The sequence below is a fragment of the Melanostigma gelatinosum genome (genome assembly GCF_949748355.1).
Source record: "Melanostigma gelatinosum genome assembly, chromosome: 2".
NCBI classification, from domain to species: domain Eukaryota; kingdom Metazoa; phylum Chordata; class Actinopteri; order Perciformes; family Zoarcidae; genus Melanostigma; species Melanostigma gelatinosum.
Window position 1 is genome coordinate 17261767 of NC_136635.1, and position 25926 is coordinate 17287692.

Consider the following 25926-nt stretch of genomic DNA (forward strand, 5'->3'; position numbering starts at 1 on the left):
GAATGCAGCACTGAGATCCAGTAACACTAAGACTGAACTTCTGCCATTGTCTATGTTTAAGTGGATGTCGTTGAAAACCTTAACAAGAGCAGTTTCAGTGCTGTGGTGCTGTCGAAAGCCTGACTGGAAAACATCAAAGCAGTTATTTACGGCCAAGAAGTTGGTCAGCTGTTGGAAAACCGCTTTTTCAATTATTTTACTTAAAAATGTGAGGTTTGATATTGGCATATAATTTTTCATCGTTGCGGAGTCTAAACTAGCCTTCTTTAGGAGCGGTTTAATAACTGCAGTTTTTAGGGCTTGTGGGAAGACACCTGAGAGAAGGGATGTGTTTACAATTTGTAAAAGATCAGTGGTCATGCAGTTTGAAATATTTTTGAAAAAGTGTGTTGGTAGAATATCCAAGCAGCAGGAGGATGACTTCAGATGTTGTATAATGTCTTCTAGGCTTCTACGGTCGATTGAATGAAATTGTGTCATGATATTTGAATGGATGTTATTCAGAGATCGGGACAACACATATCCTGTGGTTGATGTGGAGGCACTGACTGCTTGTCTAATTTTCTGAATTTTGTCAGTAAAAAAGGAGGCAAATTGATGCATGCCCAGCTGGATTGGAGTTCAGCAGCTACCGACACTGGAGGGTTTGTTAGCCTGTCGACTGTAGCAAATAAGGCGCGTGTATTGTTCTTGTTTTTGGTTATGATGTCAGAGAAGAATGACTGCCTTGCATTTCTAAGTTCCAAATTATAACTGCGAAGTCTCTCTTTATAGATGTCACAGTGAACCTGGAGATTAGTTTTTCGCCACCTGCGCTCAGCTTTCCGACACTCTCGTTTCTCTATTTTGACCAGCGTAGCATTTCTCCAAGGAGATCTTTGCTTACCCGAGACAACCTTCACTTTAGTGGGTGCAATGGCATCAATAATATTTTTAACTTTAAAATTGAAGCCATCTACAAGCTCATTGACTGAGAGGCAAGAGAGGGCTGGTGTGGAGGAGAACTTCTGAATAAATAGTTCACTGGTGTTTTCAGAGATGTAACGCTTTGTCACAACCTTGGTTTGGACATTTGTGTGCAAGGAGATTGCACTCCCAAAGAAAACACAGAAATTATCAGAGAGTGCAACATCAGTCACAGCAACCTTGGAAATGTTTACACCTTTGGTGATGATTAGGTCCAGAGTGTACCCCCTGTTGTGGGTGGGTCCTGTCACATGCTGAGTCAGATCATAGTTATCAAGGACACCACATAGTTCTATAGACTCTCTGTCCTGGGGATTATCAACATGGATATTAAAGTCACCAACAATAACAACACAGTCAAAATCAATACAGATTACAGACTGTTGTTCAGTAAACTCATCAAAGAAGGTTGCACAGTATTTAGGCGGTCTGTATTTAGGTGAATACTTTGACCTCTTTGGCTCTTACCTGTCGCCAGGTGATCAATGTCATTCTGTCCTTAATAATGTCCGTTCGTGTAATTCCCAACTTTTCTCGTTTACTCACTGAGACACTCCCCCTATAGTGTTAATGGGGAACACAGTCCTGGAAACAAGCCCTATGTGCTTTACTGTGCACATGTGTGTGTGTGTGTGTGTGTGTGTGTGTGTGTGTGTGTGTGTGTGTGTGTGTGTGTGTGTGTGTGTCTGTGTGTCTGTGTGTGTGTGTGTTCTTTTGGGGTCTCTTAAATGATGTTCGTCACATCAATGGATCCTAAAGGAGTCGGGGTCTTTGTACCAGACAATTAAACTCAGCTCTGGTTTGGGCCCCCTGCCAGACAAACACACACACTTGCACAGGCGTGCTCAATCCACCTACGCACAAACACACACACACACACACACACACACACACACACACACACACACACACACACACATACGCACACCACGACAGTGAATAGACATTGTAACCATAGAAGTGAGGCTCAAATACCACTCAACCTCACAGGGGAGGCTGGTGACCTTTACCATTGTAGCGCAGCCTGTCCCTTTCCTCCCGTCACTCTATATCTCTCTCTCCCCTCTCCCTTTTTACTTCTCCCTCCATCCCTCCTCTACACCTTATCAGACTTTCTCATCCCTCTCGCTCCCCAGAGAGATCTGCTCCTCCCTCTGTTCCACCAAACCCACCCCTTCCCCTTCACATCTCCCGTTTATACCTTGAACCTCTTTGACAGCCAGGGCAGGTTTTCATCTATCCATCCGTCATATCTGTCAGAGCCACTTTACACCCACTACCCCCCAATGTTGGGAAAAGGAGAAGCCAAACAAAACATAACCATGTTACATACGCCGTAATATATTCCAGACAACAACAGCAGCAGCAACGAAGCAGTAAAGACAACATGGAACAAGACTAGTCTTGAAATGGCTCTGATGGAAAAAGCATTTTGATTCCAGTGGTGGGATCCTTCAAAGTGGACAGTGGTGTGTTTTAACAATTTTACTTGATGAAAAGTCAGGATTACATGTCACCCTGTGTTACACAGTAGAAGACAAACACCTTTATCATCCCAATGAGTGTGTGTGTGTGTGTGTGTGTGTGTGTGTGTGTGTGTGTGTGTGTGTGTGTGTAGGTGGGTGTGTGCGTGTGTGTGTGTGTGTGTGTGTGTGAGTGTGTGTGGTTGAAATCTGGGGGTGCAGGTGCAAAAGCCATGTGAGTCTACTCTTTAAATATAACTCAAACTAAAATAATAATGAATACAAAGTACACATATACAGAATACTGTAAGGGTAAAACAGGCAAAGACATTTCAGAGGAGGATAGATTAAACAAGATTGATTTGGGCTAATGTATTCAAAGTTTCGATCGGTGCAAGTTGATTTTCATACGGATAAGTGCGGATGTAGTTACATTTGATCATTGTGGCATAAATGTACTTATTGCATTTGCACAATAAGCAGTGTAGATAAAGAGATTTTCTCTTACTCTTCGGCATAGTTATCAGGTACCTCGTCGTGGTGGCACACTGTATACAAGCCACTCACATGGTATTATCAGACTGAGATACCTGCAGTGGTTATGGTGGTGTATGCACATGTGTTTCAGATCAAACACTGGGAAAATGCAACCTTGTTTGTGGGACAATTAACTTCTCAATCTTCAACCTTACATTTTCCAAATTTATTAGAACAATCGACTGAGTTAGTTAGGACAATCAGGACATCTGGGAGCTGCTGGATGAGAGGAAGTGGGCAAAATCCCTGCAGGCATTTCTCCCCTGTGCATCTTCCTCAGATCTCTTGGAAGACTATCCTCCAAGATTCCCCTCTGTGGTTTGCTTTCCTCCTCTCTCCTTCTCTGTATAGACTTGTAATGCAGCCTACTCCCGATGAGCGGAAATGAGGGGAAGCAAGTGCAGGAGAGAAAGGAAGAGGCAATAAGAAAACCTGAGAAAAATAGACTGAGAGGACAAGGACATAGATGGAGAGGGAGACCGAGGGACAGGGTGCATGGAGGAGGGGAAGAAGGAGGAGGAGTTGATAGTTTGAGGGGTCGAGCACCACCTGGTATTCCTTTACAACCAACGGAAATGCCTAGAGAAATGATAATAAAATAGAGAGAAGTCGCAGAGCCTTCTGTTGCTGACAGGAGCTGTGTATGTGCCCTGCAAGAGGCCTGTGTGTGTGTGTGTGTGCAAGTGTGTGTGATGAATAATTCATGGCTGTTCATTAAGGAGAGAAAGTGTGAGTGAGTGATTGTGTATGGGTGTGTGTGTATGTGTGCACCCTTCGTTGCTCCGCACCACGTCGCCTGCCTTGTGGCTGCCATCTGGCTTCACGCCATCAGAGTGCCACCCTCCAAAGCCTTCGCTCTTGCAAACATGGCAGGAGCGGAGAGGGGTGGTGTATGGGGTGAGGGTGGAGAGATGGGGGGGGGGGGGGAGGGGATGTATGGAGGGGCAGCATATATGGGAGGAGGGAAGGGCACAGAGCCTCAAGTTAACTTCTCCTTTTCACTGATATCATGCGACGTCCACAGTCTGGTAAAGAGAGATGTGCAGTTGGATGTGAAGCATAATGACAGTCCATCACACATGATGCAAAGTGATGCACGGTCATGTCAGTTAACATAGACCTCCTCAGTTTTTTTCTCCTCTTCGCCCTCTATTCAGTTTAGCTTTGGCCTTTTTTTTTTTTGCTGCTGTTTAGTGCCCTCAGTCTGTGTGTACTATGGCACAAACAAGCAGCGAAGAGTTGGTTGAAATGTCTGAGCTTCCATCTTTTTTGTTGTGAATATAGATACATTTTAATGACTATTGGAACATCGAGTTAGAAACAGCTAAACACCTCCAAATAGACAATAACTGACTTTTTCGGCAACATGTTTGGTCCTTGGTGTCACATTAATCTTGTTTGGAACAGCATGTTGATTCACGTGTTTTGAAATTTGTCCCTTGACATAAGGAATGCAGACCTTGTTTTCGTGGTGTTTTGTTATCGTCATGCCAATGGGAGCACCTGTGTGCCGTGTCTCACACGTGTTAATTAGCTCCTTCTATATATAGTGGAAGAGGAGAGCCACAGAGCTGAAGATGTTTTATCTTAAGTGGTATTGAAAGAAGTATCACATATTGATTAATCAGCTTTTTCTGTATTTTTTTGGTCATAACTTTGTACTCACCACAATAATTACAGACATTTTGACATTTTTCCTACTGTGACTTTGGAAAGGAAAGGCACAGGTGTAAATAATCAAATTAATGACAGCTGAATTCCATTTCGCTTCAAAGTGGTTGCTTTTTCTGACAAGAGTTCGTCACACATGATGTGTTCAAGGACCGTCGATAATATAATCTTAAACTAGCCGGCGGGTTTTGGTGTTCAAAGGGTTTGACCCACTGCACTTGTGTTGTTGTAGTTGTGTGCAAAGTTTTGCTGTGTAATGAGGGATTCTTACAAACATTTCAGAGACTCTCACCTTACATGGTACCTCCAAATAAAGAGTTTAACACTTGGCCTTAAAAATTGTATGGTCCTCTGACATCTCATATTTTCTCCGTAGACACACTGGCTTTAGTTCATGTAGGGCGCTTCCTAATGCTGACACATTGCCCTTTGCTCATCTACATGGCGAGGGACCACGACAGATGACTGAGTATTTGTAAGTATGTACTGTATGCAATGGGTGCGTAATCTACACAATCAGCTATGGTAGCAAGACAGTGTCCTGAAATGAGGTGCCAGGTGTTGTCTGTGTATCTGTGTAGTGTGTGTGTGTGTGTGTGTGTGTGTGTGTGTGTGTGTGTGTGTGTGTGTGTGTGTGTGTGTGTGTGTGTGTGTGTCCATCTGGAAGGCTCTTTGGGGTCACAGTAATCTGGCACAGCAATCTCGCACTGTAATCATCTCAGTGCTCAGCAGGTGGTTGGGGAAGCTGGGGAGAGAAGTTTCCGCACATTTCCTCTTCGGCAGTTACGGCCATGCTGCTATACGAGCATATACGCTGAACATGACACATGTAAGCGTGCATGATACAGCGCCTTGTGAAACCAAACTGGACTTAAACGCAACTCTGTGTGTGTGTGTTAAGAGAGAAGAAGTAAATAAAAATCTTAGGAAAGACCAGAATCATGCGTATCTAAAGATAGATTTTCATATCATATTACTGTCTGCAGCAGTGAGATGGCCGTGTTGACAGTGCTGTCCCCGGATTTGGTGCACTTGACACATTCCCCTGGGCCCACATGTGGAAAGTGCCAACAGTGGCAAAAGGATAGCCCAGTTGGCTAAGAAAATACAGCGGGAGGTGCATGTAAGCAGGGACAACAGCATCGTTATGGCATGAGGGACAACAGTGTGTCCTCACTACATCAGAAAACATATTTCTCGATAGCTGTTTACCTCTGGGACGAAAGCACCTTATTCTCCCGTAATGGAAGGTGACAGATAACAGAGCAGAGAGGATAATGATATATATTCTACCGTGGGGTCTTTTTTTTCTATTTAGCAGTGGAAGGTCTTAGCTCAATAGCATAGGTATTTCAGGAGATCTAGGCCTTATCATGCCACCACACACAGGGATAATGAACTTGTCCTATCCTGGTACATTATATGCATGCCAGTGTGTGTGGGTGTATGTGTGTGTTCTGTTTTACCTCAAGAGGACAGCCTGTGTGTTGTTACGTAGTGATGAAGGGCGCTTGGTTATCTCTACCTGGCACCCTTATCACATCTGCACATGTGACACCTTTCAATAACCCTCAGTCCCCACCTTTCTCCCCGCTGTTCTCTAAAAACGGGGGCAAGCGATAAGGAGTGTGTGTTTGCATGTGTGTGAGTATGTGCACGTGTGTGAAACAGTTAGTGGGAGAGAACGAAAAATTGTGTGCCTGAAAGAGAGAGAGAAGAGGGGAGAAAAAGTGATTAGAAGAAAGAGGAAAGTCAGATGCAACATTTTTGTGAGAGACAGAGATAGCCTGAGTAGCGGTGGAAAGTATATTTATCCAAGTGTATGTGTAGAGTCTTGAGTTTATTTTATTGTACATCCATTTAGCCATTTTATGGTTTTATATATCTTACATTTCAGAGAGAGAATATTTACAAGGATGAGGGAATCGCTGCACATCAGACAGTGAGACAGTATCTGGAGTGATGCGCATATAGTACAGCACTGTTGTTGTGTAATTATGACCAAAACTACAAGAAGAAGCCCCAAATTATAACAATCAGGACGTCTTGTTAAAGTAAAATCCAAATGCAGAAATGAATTAACTAGTTTGAGTTTCCGTGGTGGTATTGCCACTTCTGATTAATTCCTTCATCACTGCAGTCTAGGGAAAGAGTAAGAGTGATTGGGCAGAGAGAGAGAGAGAGAGTGGGGGGAGGGAGAGAGAGAGGGGGGGGGCAGAGAAATATAAGAGCAGGAAGTGGCTGGCTATCAGGAGTGTGAATGGGCAGAGTTTCCAGTGGGGATAGTGGGTGTCCCTTTGCCAGCTGGCAGCCTGTCTCTCCCATCTGTGGAGCCTAAGAGAGTGTGCAGTAATCTCCTAGAGACAGCGGCTCGACCCAGGCCAGATTTAAAGGGATATGGCCAGCTGGCCGGCCATGGGCAGGTCTGTACCAGAGAGAGAAAGTAAGGGCAGGAGAAGGCCACAGAGAAGGGAGGCGATGAGTGAGTGAGCTGTGATGAAGCAGGTCAGGTGTAATGGCGAGCATGATAGGGGAGCTGAGGATTGGTGGTCAGGGAGCAATAAAGAGCGCTGATAAGAATGATCACAGTCCAGCTGCCAACATACGTATAATGGAACAGGCTGAATGTAATGTCCCTGCTTTTAACTGTGCAAACTTCTGTACAATGGGTTTGTGCCTGATGCGGTATATGTGCCTAACATGTACCTGTGTCGGTCACCGCTCCATTGCCTTTTCTCACCGTTCTGTGTCACAAAACGAATGAAGCTAATTGAAGAGAGTGCTCTGTGCTTACTCCACCAAAAGAAATAAAATAAGCTGTGGGCCAAGTGGCCCTGCTTGGGTCTTGGTTTATCCCTCTCTGCGATTGTTCAGATGGTAATCAGAGCCCAGCTGGCCTGTCAGCTGCAGTTTAAGACCTGCTTTTCAAAATGGTATAATTCTCCAGTCTAACAATTTTGCTTATATTTTGCTGAGAGACGGCTCACCTTTGTTGAGAAAAGGATGATTTGGTAGGAGAACACCAGCGTCAATAACTTGTTAGAATCCCCTTTTTCTTGCAGTGTGGGTGCCAGGTGAGGGAAGGAGAACGTTAGGAGGGAGACAGAGGATGATTCGAGTTTACAGCTGGGTCCTGACTCCATGTGTTAACATGCAACACGCTGCACGAAAATAGACTTAAAACACGCTCACAAAAACACCTATTGCAGCAAGCAAAGAAAGTGGACATACATTCACATCTCGGTACGATTATATCTGTAATATATCTGGAAAAACAATATCATATATCACATGCATACACAGGTGTGCTCAACTCTCACAGTCTCACACACAAGACACCCAGAGACACACACGCCTGCGGCAATTGCAGAAGAATACGTGAAGCCATGCAAATCCCCAGATGTGCAGGAAGACAGGGGAAAGATGAGGAAGAGAGGTTTGAGTGGGGTGCCTTGAAGGGGAGAGGAGGAGGGGGGGTCTGATGAAGGGAGTAGGGTGAGAGGTGGTGTGGTGGGGAAGGCTGGGTGTTTACCACTGTTTAAAAGGCAGTGGGTGCTGTGTGCAGATTAATAAACAGGAGGTAATAGCAGAAGGACTCTATATTTATTTTTTATCTTAAATGTTGCTTGTTTGTCGAGCTGGATGAATATTGACTGTGAAATTGGGATCAGGGGCGACACATGCCAGTGCTCGGCCTTATCTCTGGGATGCAGGCAGGCCTGCAGCCGTTATCGCAGTGCCACAGTGGCGTGCCGGCACTCCAGCGCTCTCAAAGCCGCCACATTCCCTTTGTATCTGCCTGGAGAAGCCTGTTTACCTTTCACTGGCTTGATATTCCTATTAGAGCCGCTGACTATTTACTCGCTGCCTCCTCCTCCTCTTCCTCCACCGGGCACTGTGCTGTCTCTCATCTCTTCCTCTTTCTGTTTTCTCTCGCTCTGTTTGGCTATGCCTATCTAGCTCTTTTTTTACTACCTTTCTCTTTACTGTATATCTTTTTGTCCTGCTTCTGCTTCTGACCTTCACCATGACATAAAGTTCTGGACGTGGCTTTGCTCTCCAAGTAAATAGCTAAAAAGTAGGGGAGCACTTAGATATGACGTACATAATGAGGGAGATCACTTGACACCACTGCAGGAAGCTGGCCTCACCAGAAAAACAACAACATTGGTCATGTGTTTACACATTTCCTAAACAATGGGAAGTCTGTGGCTTTAACATTGGAGTTTACACTTCATGTCCTATCTCAATGACGGTGAACATTTGTTTCTAAATATAACCAAACCTCTACTATAGATGTGGCAGACCAGAAAACACTTCGATGAGTCCTTTTTTGAATAATGGTATGGGTTGTTTTGGAAGAAACTAGCAAACACTTATTTTATCGTAGGTGTGAGAACCTGCTGCAAGTGATATCTCACAACTTTTCTGAATAAAAGGTATAGTTACTAGTTCTCATCCTGCCTCTGCTTTATGAGTCAATGCAAAAAACTGCCTCTGAAGCGTCCACCTTCATCTTACCAAACCTCAATGACCCACATAAACAAACATACTCTTAACTATAATACAATTTATCCCGCTGAGACACATACTCACAAAACTAAAATTAATTGGGCATCTATTATGTTAACCCTGTTTAAACAAGCAAGAAGGTAAGCAGGATATAAAGGTTATAAAGGCCGCTGTGTGCACCTCATAGAATTGGACGGAGTCACCGGGACGTCACCCATTGGTTTTGAAGCCTCGTCATCTTGGCTTTTTGCAACCAGAGGTGACTTGTGAGGGTGGCGCTAAGTACAACTTGATGTTGAATAAGACATTTTTCAGCGAACACAGACTCCTAGACCGGACAACGCCTGATTCATCTGGCATCGTGACATGATACAGCGTTATTTTGAGGAAAAGGTCATTGAGCCATTGAGCCAATCATGCTGTTCCAAATATATTAAAATAACTGATTGAAATCCAGACAGCATTTTCCTTTTAAGGGTTTTATTCAAAGGGGAGATGTTTTTTTCTTCCCCCCTCTGTTTTTTTTACTTACTCTTTTAACCCTCTCTGCTCCAGTCAAAAATGTTGTCAGAGCAACACATCAGCTGTCGACCTTAAATGATGAATCCAGGCGGATCCGTTGGTCTGTGGTGATCGGTTAGCGGAAATTGAAACGATCTGTTCTGCTAAGCGCTTTGTGTTACATGTACACCAGTTTGAGAACAACTGTTTTAGAGCACTTAGAGATGTAAATTTCTCTGCAACATCAGGCACTAAAGAATTTAAGAGAAATCATATTGTAAAAACTTTAGTAGCCAAAAGGCACCAGATGTGGTGCAAGCCCCAAAGGGATGATTCCCTTAAACAAGTTATACTCTCTCCCACTGTTGTATACTCTTCTTACCAGGCAGCTGTGCACAGCAGCTTTTAACTGCATCCCAACCTTCAGGCAAATGCAACTAAAACAGAAAGGAACTTGGTTTGGCAGCCAATCAGTCAGTTAAAGCTTTCAGACAATTAGCTGGCACACCTGTGACAAGAATATCAGTGACATACTGTAACAAAACAACTTTTTAGAATGACATTCAAATGTCTAAGAGTCTCCTCTCCTCTCCTCTCCTCTCCTCTCCTCTCCTCTCCTCTCCTCTCCTCTCCTCTCCTCTCCTCTCAATTCAATTCAATTCAATTCAATTTATTTTTGTACAGCCCAAAATCACAAATTACAAATTTGCCTCAGAGGGCTTTACAATATGTACACATTTGACATCCTCTTGTCCCAGGACCCTCACATCGGAACAGGAAAAACTCCCCAAAAAACCCCTTTAACGGGGAGGAAAGAGGAAGAAACCTGTGGGAGAGCAACAGAGGAGGGATCCCTCTCCCAGGATGGACAGAAGTGCAATGATGTCATGTGTAGAACAGGATAGTGAATTACAACACAGTCAATGTAATTACAGCACATTCAATGTATGACACAACCATGACAGGAGGCAACACCTGGTCCAGGTAAACCCGGATACACAGGAACCTGTGAGGCGAGAAAGCACAGAGACTCTGGTGAAGAAGCAGGTCAATAATGTGCATTAATGGTATCGGTAGTATGAAATGGTAATGTGAGTAATAATAAGTGATATTAGCAGTTGGAGTCAGCAGGGCCATGGTAGGACGAAGGACCAGGGTCCAGATGAAACCATGCTCCATGGAAACCTGTGAGGAGAGGAAGCACAAGGACTCCGGGGAAGAGACAAAATCAGTACTGTGCATTAATGGTATCGGTAATATAATTAATAATGTTAATAATGAAGATCGTAGTAGGTGTCAGCAGGGCCATGGCTGGTTGAAGAACCAGTGTCCAGATGAAACTGCGGTCATCCTGTGAGGCGAGAAAGCACAAATACTCCGGGGAAGAAGTAAAGTTAGTAATGAGCATTAATGGGACATCAATGCATACAGACGGAGGTGAAGAAGAGGAGAGAGGTGCTCAGTGTAGGAAGTCCCCCTGTAGTTTTTTCTTATACCAGTTTGTCCATGGGCCGGTCCAAGGCAAGCCTAACTATAAGCACTATCAAAGAGGAAAGTCTTAAGCCTACTCTTAAATGTGGTGAGTGTGTCTGCCCCCCGGACAGAAACGGGAAGCTGGTTCCACAGAAGAGGAGCTTGATAACTGAAGGCTCTGGCTCCCATCCTACTTTTTAAGACTCTAGGAACCACAAGTAACCCTGAATCACTGGATCGCAGCTCTCTAGTAGGGCAGTATGGTACTATAAGCTCTTTAAGATATGATGGAGCCTGACCAATTCGGGCTTTGTAGGTAAGTAAAAGGATTTTAAATTCTATTCTAGATTTTACAGGGAGCCAGTGCAGAGAAGCTAATACAGGAGTAATATGATCTCTCCGCTTAGTTCTTGTTCGTACACGAGCTGCAGCATTCTGGATCAACTGGAGAGATTTAAGAGACTTATTAGAGCAGCCTGAAAATAAGGAATTGCAGTAATCTAGTCTAGAGGTAACAAATACATGAACTAATTTATCTGCATCGCTTTGAGACAGGATGTGCCTGATTTTTGAAATATTACATCGGTGAAAAAAGGCAGTCCTAGAAATAAGTTTTATCTGAGAGTTGAAAGACAAATCCTGATCAAAGGTAACTCCAAGATTCTTGACGGTGCTGCTGGATGTCAGCGCAATGCCATCTAGAGAAACTACATCATTAGATAACTGATTTCGGAGGTGTTCTGGGCCTAGTAGAATAACTTCAGTTTTGTCTGAGTTTAACATCAAGAAGTTGCAGGTCATCCAGGTTTTTATGTCCTTAAGACACGCTTGCAGTTTAGCAAGCCGGTTGGTTTCGTCTGGTTTGATCGATATATATAATTGAGTATCATCTGCATAACAATGAAAGGTTATAGAGTGTTTTCTCATAATATTGCCTAAAGGAAGCATATATAAGGTGAACAAGATTGGTCCAAGCACAGAACCTTGTGGAACTCCATAACTGACGTTGGTCTTCATCGAGGCTTCATCATTTACATAAACAAACTGAGATCGATCCGATTAATAGGATCCAAACCAGTTCAGTGCGGTTCCTTTGATGCCAATATAATGTTCCAGTCTCTGCAACAGGATGTAGTGGTCTATAGTGTCGAACGCAGCACAAAGGTCTAACAGGACAAGAACAGAGACGAGTCCTTTGTCTGATGCGATTAGAAGGTCATTAGTTATTTTTACCAGAGCTGTCTCTGTGCTATGATGCTTTCTAAATCCTGACTGAAAATCCTCAAATAAACTATTGTTACACAGAAAGTCACATAACTGATTTGCAACTGCTTTCTCAAGGATCTTAGAGAGGAAGGGAAGGTTAGAGATCGGTCTATCGTTGGCCAACACCTCTGGATCCAGAGTGGGCTTCTTAAGAAGAGGTTTAATCACAGCTACTTTAAAGGACTGTGGTACATGACCTGTTACTAAAGACAGGTTGATGATATCTAATAAAGTTGTGCTAATTAATGGTAGCACTTCTTTAAGCAGCCCAGTCAGTATAGGGTCTAAGAGACAGGTGGAAGGTTTAGACGTAAAAATTGTTGAAGTCAGTTTGTCAAGGTCAATGGGAGTAAAGCCATCTAAACATATATCAGGGTTTACAGCTGTTTCTAAGGTTACTCTATTTGTGGAAAGATCGGTCGAGGGCAGGAGATTATTAATGTTCTCTCTAATAATTATAATCTTATCATTAAAGTAGTTCATGAAGTCATTGCTACTGAGGTCTATAGGGATACTCGGCACAACAGAGCTGTGACTCTCTGTCAGCCTGGCTACAGTGTCTCCTCTCCTCTCCTCTCCTCTCCTGTCCTCTCCTCTCCTCTCCTCTCCTCTCCTCTCCTCTCCTCTCCTCTCCTCCGGGAAGGGCACTCAGATTCCTCCAGTGATGACTGCCTCTTCTCTGACTGCAATCTTCATGGCAGTTTTTTGTTTGTTTTATCTCTCTCCTCCATGCAGGGTACACTGAGGGGCTTGGGGCGCACTGTGCCGCATGCCATGCCACAAGGTGGGATAAGGAGCAAACAAACATACGGGCAGCGCTTAGCAACCCTGATCAGAGTGTCTGCCAGCGTCCTGATAAGCTGACAGGCAGGAGAGGACAGTGAGAGGTGGAAGGAGTGGGTGGTGGTTGTGGGGCTGTTGACATTGAAGGATGCTCTCCCTCTCTGAGCACTAATGGCCATGAATATCATGACAGGCCCCAATAATTATTTTTTAAACTTGGAGGTCCTAGAAAACACTGATGCAAACTCATGAGTGTCTGACACACAATCTCAGAGGAAAGTGCATTTTTGAAGTTGCAGTCAAATTTACAATCATCTTGCTTTACTTGCACAGACCATTGGAGTGTTTTTCTGTCTTCATTTTTTTCAAAAATGACTGGATATTGACTGAATAAACTTACATCTTTTGTCACAGCACAGGGAGCAGTCTGGGAAACTTGTTGAGTCTTTGCAGATATACCAGCTACTTACTGTACAGGCCCCAACATATGGTGAGTGTCATCGGTTGCCGACACCGAGGAAAGTATGCAGGCGTTATCTGCACCTCGGTGAGCTTGACTGAGTGGTGAGGCCAGCCCAGCATCCTCTTGCATCGCCACAGCTCAGTGTAATTTGGGTTAACATATAATCGCAAAAAGACACTGAACCAAATTACTTCAGGGACGAAGGTTACTGTTGATTGTCCGTTGCAGTTCGAACCAAAGGAGTTTCTCACTACTCTGCAGCATACCAACTTACATCGGTGTATCCTACCGCCTTCTGTTTTGCTGTCTTCCTCAGACAATTCGATAAGACCCGCCCCCTTGATTTGGCAACCAATAGGACAATGACAACCATGCGACCATGATGTCTTTGTATTCAATCTGAACACACCTTGACTGGTAAAGATGGAGCAATATTTTGTTTCAATGCTCTTATTACTTAAATTTTCTAAAAACCTGATGAATTAAAAAGTAACATGTAGTTACTTAATCAGAATGGGTTTAGATTTAGGTCAGCTGAGTGTTACAAAATGAAAATATACCATTTAAAATGCTGTGTAAATGCAAGCGTTTGGATTGAAATTCAGATGTATAATTGAAACAAACCTGTCCTCCATATTTTGACTTTATACGATGCTGCACTGAACATTTCGAGTTGTCAGCTCCACCATAGTCTCTTATTTTATGGACATAAAAAATTCTCAAAACAAGACAAAATGTTATGAGCATGCAGGTGAAACAAGGTGAGATTATTCCTTCCTGGATTTAGCATTTAATGCAGTACTGTATGCATGTGTACACCCAATAGCCCCAGAGTGATAAACATCATGGAGTGTACCCCCCTGGGGACATGTTTATGTTTTATGTTTTGCATCCTCCACAACCCAAAAGTGTACTTTCATCTCACTGTCTAACTATCTGTCTGAACAGCTGCCTGTCTTTTGATGGTTGGTCAATCCATCTGTCTGCTGATTAGTACACATCTGTCTGTATATCCATCTGCCAGCTTTTAGAGCCAATGTGTGGGGGACATGAGCAACATTGCTGTCCTGTGGTACAGCAGTGGGTGGGGAGGACTGTGAGAAAGAAAGTATATAAAAACTCAGTCCGACTGCGTAAACCTCAACCATATGGTCCTCAAGAGGAATAAACAAAGCTTAGAATGTATTTGCAAATACTATTTGACCCAGGTCAAATTTACACATCAGTGAACCTTAATTGGCGCTGTCAGCCTATGCTCACTATCCATTTCAACACTGAGACAATAACAACATTATGGAGCTCAATAGTTCATATTCCTATGTGGCAATAATATCTAGATCCCCCCTCCTCTCAGTGTAAATCAATGGAATGAGATGGCCTTTGGCTTCATTTTTCATCTTTATTATTGATTGCTGTTCTATTTTGGAGTGCACTGTCAGTCCAATTAAGGGGGATTTAATTGATTTTTCTTCACAAGCAGGGTTAGATTGGATCGGTTTATGCAAAGCAGATCAAACAGAAGTACTCCCTGGACTCCCTTCTATGTGTAAAATGCAGCTCTAATGAGCAGGAGCACCCTGACACTGTTTGTATCTCACCCCGTTCTCCCCCTGTTTCTCCCTCTCAGCACAAAGTGACACACGCGTGAACACACTCGCACACACACACAAAACAATTCAATGTAACAGCAGCGGCAGTAATTATTGCGCGAAAACTACTCTGATGATTCCAACAGTGTTACACGAATAATCATTTTCAGTACACTGTAATTGCTAAGAATTATTGTGTTCAATAGAGTGGATGGCTCCAAACCAACCACTGTTGTATTTCCCCCCAGACAGAGTTGAAACTTAGGCAAAGAGTTGATAATTCATACAATTATATGCGATGAATAAAGCAGGTGTCTCTTCATTTGAAAATTCCACAATGACCTTTATAGGAATCCTCCTCTCATGAAATATACATGACCCTGAACACAATGTGTCAGACTGCTAGACAAGGCTAATTAGCTGCAGGTAAATTCTGCAGGCCTCGCTCGCTCTTTTGCTCGACACATCTACACACACACATCTACACACACACACACACACACACACACACACACCTCATTCAAAGCGAATGGTTCCTCTGCACCAAGTGTCACACTGTCTCTAGGAGTGTTGACTTCACCACATTTTACAAGTTGTTTTGGTTGCTTGATAGTGTCAGTTTTCTACTAAACTGCCACATAGGCAAGAAAATGTGTCCAAAAAATGTGACGAAATATCTTGCCACGGAATGGTCCTGTTGGAGTGTCAATTGTCTCAGGGGTTCTTGAACTGTGTCGAGCCTGGTTCTAAACATTGCAAAAGACTGTTGTGGTATTGGAAAAAAATATTAAAATCTTTTGGCAAGTTTTGAGAAAAATGATTTTGATTGGTAACTGCAGTCCTGGCCAAGAAATAGTCCTGACTGATGACAGAGCCAGACTAGCTGTTTCTCCCTGTTTCTAGTCTTTATGCTAAGCTAAGCTAACCAGCTGCTGGCTGTAGACAGATAAGACAGTGGTATGAAACGTCTCATGTATATCAGCAAGATAGCATATTTTTGAGAAAAAGCATACATCCCCACATGTGGAACTATTGCTTTAAATGTTGAGTGAGATGAAGAGTTTTAAATAATTGTTGGAAACTATTACTACTAATACTAATCTAATATTATTGCTATAGTCAAAATGGGAGACCAGCACTGTACATCTCACTTAATTTCCCATTTGATTATTATTTCCTGGAGGGCAGTGGGCTAATGTTTAATGCATGAGTCTGTAGGCATGTGTTGGTGTGTCTGTTTGTTTGGTTGCTAGAGCGGTGGAAACGTGTTGTGTTATAGCAGTCTGTCGCTTGTCTCCTCACTTTAATCTCTACTTCCACATTCCTGGAGGCTGGTATTGGAGCTAACACCCCTCCTCTTTGCACCTTTGCACAGCCTGCAAGTGTGTGTGTGTTCACGCGTGTGTGTGTGAGGGAGTGAGACGGAGATGGTGCTGTCTTATGTGTCTCTGGGTGCCCCCTTGCTGAGCTGTCATCACTCCCTGGCACCGGGTACACAGCACAGCTGCAGGGGAACCACTCTGCAGGGAACCTTCGTTTCCATCTGTCTCCAATTCACAGTGGCACCTATTTAGAGCAGCTCAGCGGCTGTGCATGCCAGGAGCCACGAGAGAGGGGAGAGGCTGGGTTTAGGGTGGTCAAGAGCAGTGGGCATCAACAGATCAGTTTAGGGCAGTAAGATTACGGGGTTATATTTGACAGAGGCATATTACAGCTATTTAGCCAGTCATGTATGACTTTATCATATTAATACATCAGCTTCTATGCAAGTTATTGCATTTTTATTTAATTCCTGATCTAATCAGTTTGTCAATCGTCAGATTTTTAAGTCAAACAACCAGTAGAAAAACATCTTAAAAACATCTAAAAACACATTAACAGTAATAGTTTTAAACATTATCTTTTTATGAAAGTACAACGACAGTCGTATCTTTTTCACGAGACGGATATTTTCTGACTTTATAAAAGAAAACTGAAGCACTGTAAATTGTAAATTTGTATATTCTTTTTACCAATATGATTTTGAAAATAGAATGAATGTAGTCTTGGGTATTTGTTGGGCTTTAAATACACATATATACCATGAAATGCTAAATATATTTGTGTCAGTTTAATATCACTGTAAGCATTTATCAGCATCTGTGTGTGTGTGTGTGTGTGTGTGTGTGTGTGTGTGTGTGTGTGTGTGTGTGTGTGTGTGTGCGTGTGTGCGTGCATGGTCACGTTTGTCCCATTTGTGCATGTGTGTATACACTGTGTACACCTGAACTTGTATGCGTGTGTGTGTGTGCAAGTATGAGAACAGGCTTAATTTAGCAGGTGTGCTTTGACAGTTCTTGAATGAGTGCCAAGTCTTCTATATGAAGGATACGAGAGAGGAGGCGCTCAATGTGCCTCTGTGTGGAGCTCGACTGTGACAGATGGGGACGGTTTAACTTATAGGGTTCTGTTAAGATCTGGAGGTTTTTCTGACGCTGTCTGTGCCAAACAGGTGTGTATTCTAAAAACACCACAGAGAGAGAAGGTGAACAAGCCTCGACTGACTTATTTGTCTGGTTTCCACTGATAGAAGGAGGCTGCCACTGTGTTTTTTATTCCTCTTTATGTGGGTTGAAATTCATTGCAGTAACTCCCTCTGGAAGAGGCACTGGAGTGTTCTCATTCATTCTGTCTCACTGTGGGCAAATGGAGACAAATTCAAACTCTTGTCACATCCATATTCTATGGTGAAGAATCCCATGACCTGCTGTCGAAGCTCACAAAGACGCAAGTTAAGTGAGGTTTTAGTGTAAAACGTTAATACTTAAATTGTAAGTTCTGGCGACTGCAAAATCGTTGTTTGCACCAAACAGAAACACAATGAAGTGTTTCAGCTTCAAGTTTTTATAATAATGTTCTTTCTTCATATAGTTTCACTCTAGTGTACAATATAATAATTCCAAATGTTTCTGAAATAATTCAAATAATCCAGACGTGAAATGATTTAGTTTATTCAGTCGATAAAACGTGATGAGATTTTGACTATGATTAAAGGTGCATCACCTTCACATTTATGGGCACTGTTAGTTTCAAGCATCATGTTCCATAGTTGCGTTTTATGAGGTCTGTGCCTGTCTGTAAATATGTGCAGTCAAGTAACAATAACTTCATCTGTATTCGAAGCAAAACCTTTCAGAACCTTTGAATGTTGTACAACACTGGAGTTTGTGTGTGGCTCAAACCGCTATGAGGACGGCTGCAGGGTTGAAAGGTTCAGCCGGTTAGTGGGGGCCAGGTGTCTCGCAGGCAGTCAAGACGCTTCGCCATATGGCTGCTCCTCGCCACCAGACACCAGCCGACACTGACTTTCACATCCTTCACTTTCATTGTACAAGGTGAAAAGTTGCATTTTGTCCACCCCCTGACCAACGTGCTGAAAAAACTCTGCATGTGTTTTGCATTCACAAAGGAAGGAAACTTGTTCCATCAGTGTTCTACTTGTGTGACAATTAATAACCTGGCTAGAAAGCAAGAAAGACAGATTTGAAGCATTTTGCGATGCAACAAAGTTGCAGATTATTTTGCTTCTCTCCTGCATGCTGATTGGAGTTTGAAAGAGGTAATGAAGTCCTGGTGTGTCCTCCTGCTGGGTTTGTATTTGGCGAGGGGTGCCTGTGTGTCGCTGATAGAGGGATCTCTCTGACACGGCTGCTCTGGCCCGCTGCATCTGGGAGCCAGTAGCGGCAGCCGCTGGGGGTAGATAAGGCAAGGCTAGCCGCTCGACTGCAACACACGTTTTTGCCCCCCTCTGCCCCGTTCTCCTCTCCTCCCCTGCTCCTCCCTCCCATCATCCCCCCCTGACCTTATCTCAGGGGAGAAGGCACCACTGGGTCGCTACTGTGATAGCACCTGCCAGAACCAGAGCTGGCCTCTGGTGATTATGGTGGAATCATTATCTCTCTCTCACCCCAAAAACTAATTTTATACCTGCCAACATCTGAGGGGAGGGGGGCAAAGGAGCAAAGGCTTCTATAACAGGTAACACAGGGAACATTGTGTGTGTGTGTGTGTGTGTGTGTGTTTGCGTTTGTGTGTCAGGCGAGTAGGTTCGGGTACATAAGCAAACAAAACATCCCGCCTTTTTTTGCAATGCAGGATTTGAATTTCAAAATAAATGTGATAAGATTAAGATTATATGGGATGATGGCTGATCGTCTGTTTTCAGCCTGTAACTGTGTTATCTATGTATACATAACCTCCGATATGGGCAAAAGAGTGATGGTAACTGACTGATGATGAACTAGATTCACATGTAAGTAGAGTGAGGGTAACTCTTTTGAGATTTGACGATTCATTTGTTGCTTGTAAGGGACTAAAGATGCGTTCAATCACTTCATTCCCAAATCTGTTGCTTTTACTGCACTGTCATTCTTTGCTCCCTTTGATTAGTTTAACTACGCCGCTATGCTCTTTCCCTTCATATTTTGCTCCCTCCACCCACAATTATCAAATCAGTTTAAAACTGTGGAGACAAATCCCTCTCGGCTCACATCATCAAATCAAGTAAGGCTAAAACATTCTGTCCTCTAGTCATGCCCTTCACGTTTGCCCCTTTTCTGACTTACCCCATCATCTGCACCTGTTTCTCGCTGTCTGTTCCCAAACCTACCACCTGATTATGTTCTCACGCGGCTCACATTCTGCAATAAGTGTATGTTTTCATTCTCATTTCGCTGACTGCATCTGTAGCTACAGCGCTCGCCCACTTAACCCCAAAAGAGTCTGTGCCAAAATTGAATCAGTTGCTCTGGGAATTCAAATCTTATATGAAATGTAATTCACACTTTGATTTCACTTTTATTAAGATTTATATTGACTTTAATACAAAAAGTTGATGTTTCATGCATGAGCACTTGTGATCACTTGCATGTGGGAAATCCCATTGGTTTTAGCCGTTGAAAATAAAAAAGCACCTACATTTTATATGCTACTGTGGTTGAAATCAGTTCTCTCTCTCTCTCTCTCTCTCTCTCTTTCTCTCTCTCTCCTCCACCCCCCCATGCCCAAAGACAGCAACACAAGTTTCTCTCACTTCCTCTCTGCTGATGACCATATGTGTGTTGGTTTCAGCCAGGCAATTGGCACATCTCACTTCCCTTCTCACTTCTCTCGTCGGCACACTTACTTGCTCCAACACAAGTATGTGGCAGTGTGTGTGTGCATGTGTGAGTGCTGTCATACGCACAGACCACTCCATCTGGGTTAGGGGTTAATGAGTCCTGAGGGGTCAGAGGTCAAGGAGGTGATGGCTACAATGTTGCTAGAGTTTCACACAAGAGCCCCTTTCAGCTGTCCAAGCTTTGTGCAGTTTACGTTGCCGTCTTTGATTCTAAATGTGAGATAGCAGTGTTTCAGCATGTGTCTTTTCCCAGAACGGGCGTGCTTTTTCTCTAATCAGAGGTGACTGCTTACCGTCACCCATATGGTGTAGTGTGGTGGGCGGATAAATGAAGTACCAAATCGCATTAATAAGTCAAACTGTCATGATCAAAGAAACTACCTTGGACCCTAATTCTTGTTTATTTCTTTGGAACCACTTTCAAGCGGAAAACTTCTGTTTATCTGGAATGCAAGAAATGAGAAGTAAACGTGGTGTTGGGACACCTGAACGACACCTGGAAACAAAATTGTGACGTGAATTTCTGGTGAAAGTATCAATGGGATGTATGGTTGAATGTTTATATGTATATATGTTGAATTCCAGAATGTTACATTGTTTCAATGTGACTGTGCTTTGACAGTGTTTCTTTCTGAACATCAATTTTGACATTGTTTTTGCTAGATTAGTTACATTGTTCCTTATATACCAAATATATATTTTTTCCTCTTTTTTATTATTTTTCACAAAGATCTTTCTGGATTAGAGACATCATAGGACAATTTAAAATTCCCCATTAAACTGACAACTTTAGTATGCAAAGGTGTCTCCTATAGAAAGGCATTATGTCTATAACAGGTTGATATGGGATGTATGGTTTTTGAGGACTATGCATAGTGGGAAGATGTGGTTGATGGAATTATATTTGAAATATTGGGCGTCCAGGTAGTTTAACAGAGTAAGTCAGTGGTTACATCAGCCAAATTTTATACCAAAATGAGTTCAACGTGCATTTGCTGAGATCATCTTCCTCTTAAAGTTCAGGTTTGGTGAACTGTGACAAGCAATTGTAACAAATGATGTCATTCATAATCATTTAACCATGATACCGTCGGCTGTATTTCCTGTTGCACTTTCCTATGAACTGTCATAACACACAACAAAATGCCAAGGAAAGAATATCTTAGAATAAACTTAGAGATGCATGCCGGCAAAGGAGAGCCAATTAAAGATGCCAAATTCCAGATTAGGTCATTTCGATTGCCTCTCAACGGCTCTCAACAGAGCGACGACTGAGCCGGTGACTCGCACCAGTAAATGGCAAAAGTGCTGACAGTGCTAATGTTTACCCGAGGGGGAACCGAGGGCGGGTGCTATGCTTTCGTGGCAATGCCATCGGTCAGGATGGCGTTATAAGTCGTAACCGACATCTGAGCGCAGTGCAGAGCAATCGGCCATGTTCACGTGCACGGACATGCACTAAAAACACACATGACCGGCCTGGCTATGTCAACGAAGAATGGAGAAGTGCAGATAATATAGCTTATAGTTGTTTGCTGCTATATTTATGTTCTGAATCTAATTTAGCACCTTTAGGAAATACAAAACAACATGGTAGAAACATTTTAATATTGGCGCAACTATTTTGACGTTCGGAAAGACTAGTCTCACATACACACACACAAACACTAAGGATGGGCAGATGGATGGACAAGTGTAATTATAGCCACTGAGGAGCAAGGTGCACAGAAGCAAAGGATCCTGGGAAAGAGGAAATGGGGTTAACTTAGAACGGGGGATGCAAGAAGGGAAGGAGTGGCTGCTGGCCGCAGACACAGCTGGTTCCTGACAGCGGAAGCCCAGATGGAGGCCCAGGTCCTGTTGTCTGCTCCTGTCTGCTGCTATCACTGCAGTCAGTTCTGCTGCCTGGCCTCCCCAGAGGCTGCAGCACTGCAACATGCAGAAACACACACAAACTGTAACATAGTGATACACATTTCTTCTTTGAGCTGCAGTGGCAGACAGGGCAGGAGGAGGGCTCAGATGAGAACACAGCCCCGAAGCCAGAGCCACGAGACAAGCTGACCTGCCACTGACATACCCACACACTCGCACACACACTCTGCTGGAAGGGAACGAAGAGAGACCGAGAACGAACCAGATCAACGGAAAACAAGAAAAGAAAGGTAGACGTACTCGCAAGATGTGCCAAGTACGTCTAAATTGGAGAGCAAAAGATAATTGGAGCTGAGGACAAAGACTGTTACCTGCATTTTTCAAACGCAAAGTTGTGTGAAGCCTTGAAGCAAAGAAAAATGACCAGAGGAATCCAGGGATAATACAAGAAGGATCACCGTCTTTAATTAAGAGGTGAAAGGAGGAAGAGGAAGTAACCACTGGCTGTTTCTTGTTTTTCTCTGTTTGGATCTTTAACAACAGCTACGTCCTTGTCCTTGCGTGGCAGTGGGTCATACAATGATCTACAGGGACCTCAAAGGCAAACTGGCTGGATGTTATGAGGAACAAAATGCCCAGCCTCAAGGACATACGGAGAAGAAGGTAAAGCAGGAAAGCCTTGTAGCATTTTGGAGCTCATAGAACCTTTGTGCATTCATTGTCTTTGCTACGCTGCTTGGATATTGTGCTTTACACGAACAGTGCGCCACCTGACCTTGTGGCCCCTCACCTCGAAAAGACATTGGAAAGTTGAGATCTTAGCCGTGGCGAAGTAAAGATCGGAACATGTCTGCCAAAGTCCAGTTGAAGCGCCAGAAGAAGGCCGACCTGAGAGGTGGGGCTTCCTCTGCTCCAGCGTTTGCTCCACGTGTCCCCACGGTCACACTGATCAGCCACAGAGAGCTAAGGGATAAACACACTGCCAACAGACTCCAGCCTGGAAGCCTTGATCTAAACCTGGCAACCAGCAGCTACCACAGATGCAGCGAAGGTAGGAGCTTGTTGTCTTAAAGGACCTGTTTTATGAAATCTTTTGGCAGTGTGTTACCGTGATGACTGATGGAGTGTCCCCCAGCTGTCAGGTCTGCTCATTAAGTTGGAGTGATTGACGGATAATCAGTTTGTGTTGACGTAGCGCCGCATGCTGTAAGGGCAATGTGAGGTTTCTTCATCTTGCTAGTAGACCTGTTATTTGATGATTGAAACTGAGGTTTCAAGGTTAGAATGACATCAAATATTACCATCTAAATTGGTTTTCTCCTCCGAAGCGATTATGTGTAAAATGATCTAAGCTTTGTTTCTCAGTGTATTCACTGTATTTCGGCCATTTATTTAAAACAAACATGAATCATGACTCGGGATTAAATTGGCCACCACGAGCAATTTTTCTCAACAGCCTCCTCTTATTGTCACATATTGTGTTCTTCACATGAGCTGTCAAGCATAAATAAACTTGTCATTATTGTGAACCAGCCCAGTGGCACTGGAGAGGCAAAGAGGTTCTTGGAGCATTGGGTGGGTGGGGGGTCTTCCTCTGGGCATCCCCATACAGCTGCAGGGAACAGACCTAGATTCTTGAGTTTCACTGTTCAAACTAGACACATGCAGGTCATGAGGGTGCATCGGAGGGAATGAATAACAGAGAGAGAACTTACAGATGAGCGATACTTGAAATACATCCAGGAAAGAAGGAAAGAGGAGAAACGTAATTGATTCTCAAAGCACTGAAAACACTGAAGTAGTGCCTTTGGGTAAAAAAGAAAAACCTTCACTTTATTCAGCAAAAGGTTCGAGAAAAGAGAGATGCATTAAGAATCAGACATTAAAGGCCTGATTTTATAGACTATAAATATGTAGAAAATGTAAGCCAGAGCAAGGACTAATACCCAACGTAGTGAATTACCTGCAGCGCCTGTCGTCTCTTGGCAGTAATGAGCTTTGTGAACGTTGTAGCGATAAGACCTCTATAATTAGGCTTAGTCATAAGCATCCCCCCTGTAATTCAGTGATAAAAACCCAGTAGAACTGTGGTGTCGGTGCTCCAACGCTCTCTCTCTCTCTCTCTCTCTCTCTCTCTCTCTCTCTCTCTCTCTCTCTCTCTCTCACACACACACACACACAAACAGACACAAATGCATACACTGAGGAAATCAAAATGTGTCAATGTGAACTGTAGACACAGCTTTTTGTCTCAAGTAGTTAACCTGAAATAACCGTGTGTACGTGAGTGAGTCTGTGTGTGTGTGTGTGTGTGTGTGTGTGTCTGTGTGTGTGTGTTTGTCCGGCGATATGTTCACACTGTATGAAAAAGAGTCAGTAATGTGTGTGTTTGTGCGTATTTGTGTGTGTGTGTGTGTGCGTGTGTGCGTATGTGTCTGCGTGTGTGTGCGTGTGTGTGTGTGTGTGTGTGTGCGTATGTGTCTGTGTGTGTGTGTGTGTGTGTGTGTGTGTGAGGTGTTGTGAGCTGCAACATAGGCTTCCTGTGAGGGAGCAGATGTCGCACAGCTGCGACGGGCGATAACCGTGGTGGCAAGAATATGTCGGCACGCTGGCTCTTCTCCCTGGGTCTTATCAGCCGAGCACAGCATACAGACACACACATACACACAAACACACACTCATATAGACACTCTACAATAAGGAACTGCCACCCAGCACTAGCACACCCTCACAGCGAGCAGAGGAGGGAGGAAGGCAATGAGAGAGATGGAGAAAGGGAGAAAGGACTAAATCAAGGGACTTTGAGGGAAAAGGTGCAGTGAATCCCGAACAAAGCCTTGACTCATGTCTGCTGTATCATAGACTTCATAATTTTGTGCCAATCCTAATCCTCTATAGGCTATGAATAGGCTATTCTCTGCAGTTTTCTTTTTCTCACAAGTGGAGATAAAATACGCAACTTTCCCTAAAATGAACTGATCAAATTGGTTTTGATACCAGTGTCCTTTTCCTATTTACGCTATTGTATTTACAATCTCACAACATATTTAAATCTGATGTATTTTGTGAATTTGGAGTTGGAATACCTCCCACACCGTAGGTTTGTGTGAACACACGGTTTTATGCTTCTGTAGAAGATTTCACCCTTTTTATACCCTTTCTGTTGGTTGGATGTCACCATATCGCAGCCGTTAAGCTGGTGAACAATGTTATCACAGCCAGAGTGACATTGCAAAAATTAGACATATTTTGTAATAAAAATTGTATGACAAATATAATATTACTGTACACGTGAAAATGTAACTTTTTCACTGAGCCATTGCTGAACGATTGCATCACCGTATCTCTGCCACAGATACAAGCAGATACATGTGGCAGAGATCATTAAAAATGTGGCAAAAGATCAATTTTGATGATAAGGAATGGAAAAAAAGCGAGAGATCTGTGTGGGAGGAGAGGCAAGGTGGTGATGAGGTGTGTGTGTGTGTGTGTGTGTGTGTGTGTGAGAGAAGTTATCCTCTCTGTTTCCTCAGCACCAGCTTTGTGGTTTCTATGAGGAACAGATGTTCACAACTTGATACAGTGCCTCATCCCCCTCTACTCTCTATCTCCAGCGCCAGCACCACCAACTGTCTGCACACGCACAAACGCGCACTCACACAAGCGCAC

The 25926-nt window shown here is 43.4% G+C and overlaps 1 protein-coding gene across 1 annotated transcript in view; it reads left to right on the forward strand.

The window, feature by feature from the left end:
* Positions 1-23103: 23103 nt before the first annotated feature.
* The window catches only part of cbfa2t3 (CBFA2/RUNX1 partner transcriptional co-repressor 3), a gene marked incomplete at its 5' end in the record, with an annotated part of 34984 nt that continues 32161 nt past the window's right edge, over positions 23104-25926 (forward strand). Inside the window, one exon of the mRNA XM_079289681.1 lies at positions 23104-23308. Within this exon, the coding sequence (XP_079145807.1) occupies positions 23104-23308 (205 nt within the window). The remainder of the gene's footprint in view (positions 23309-25926) is intronic.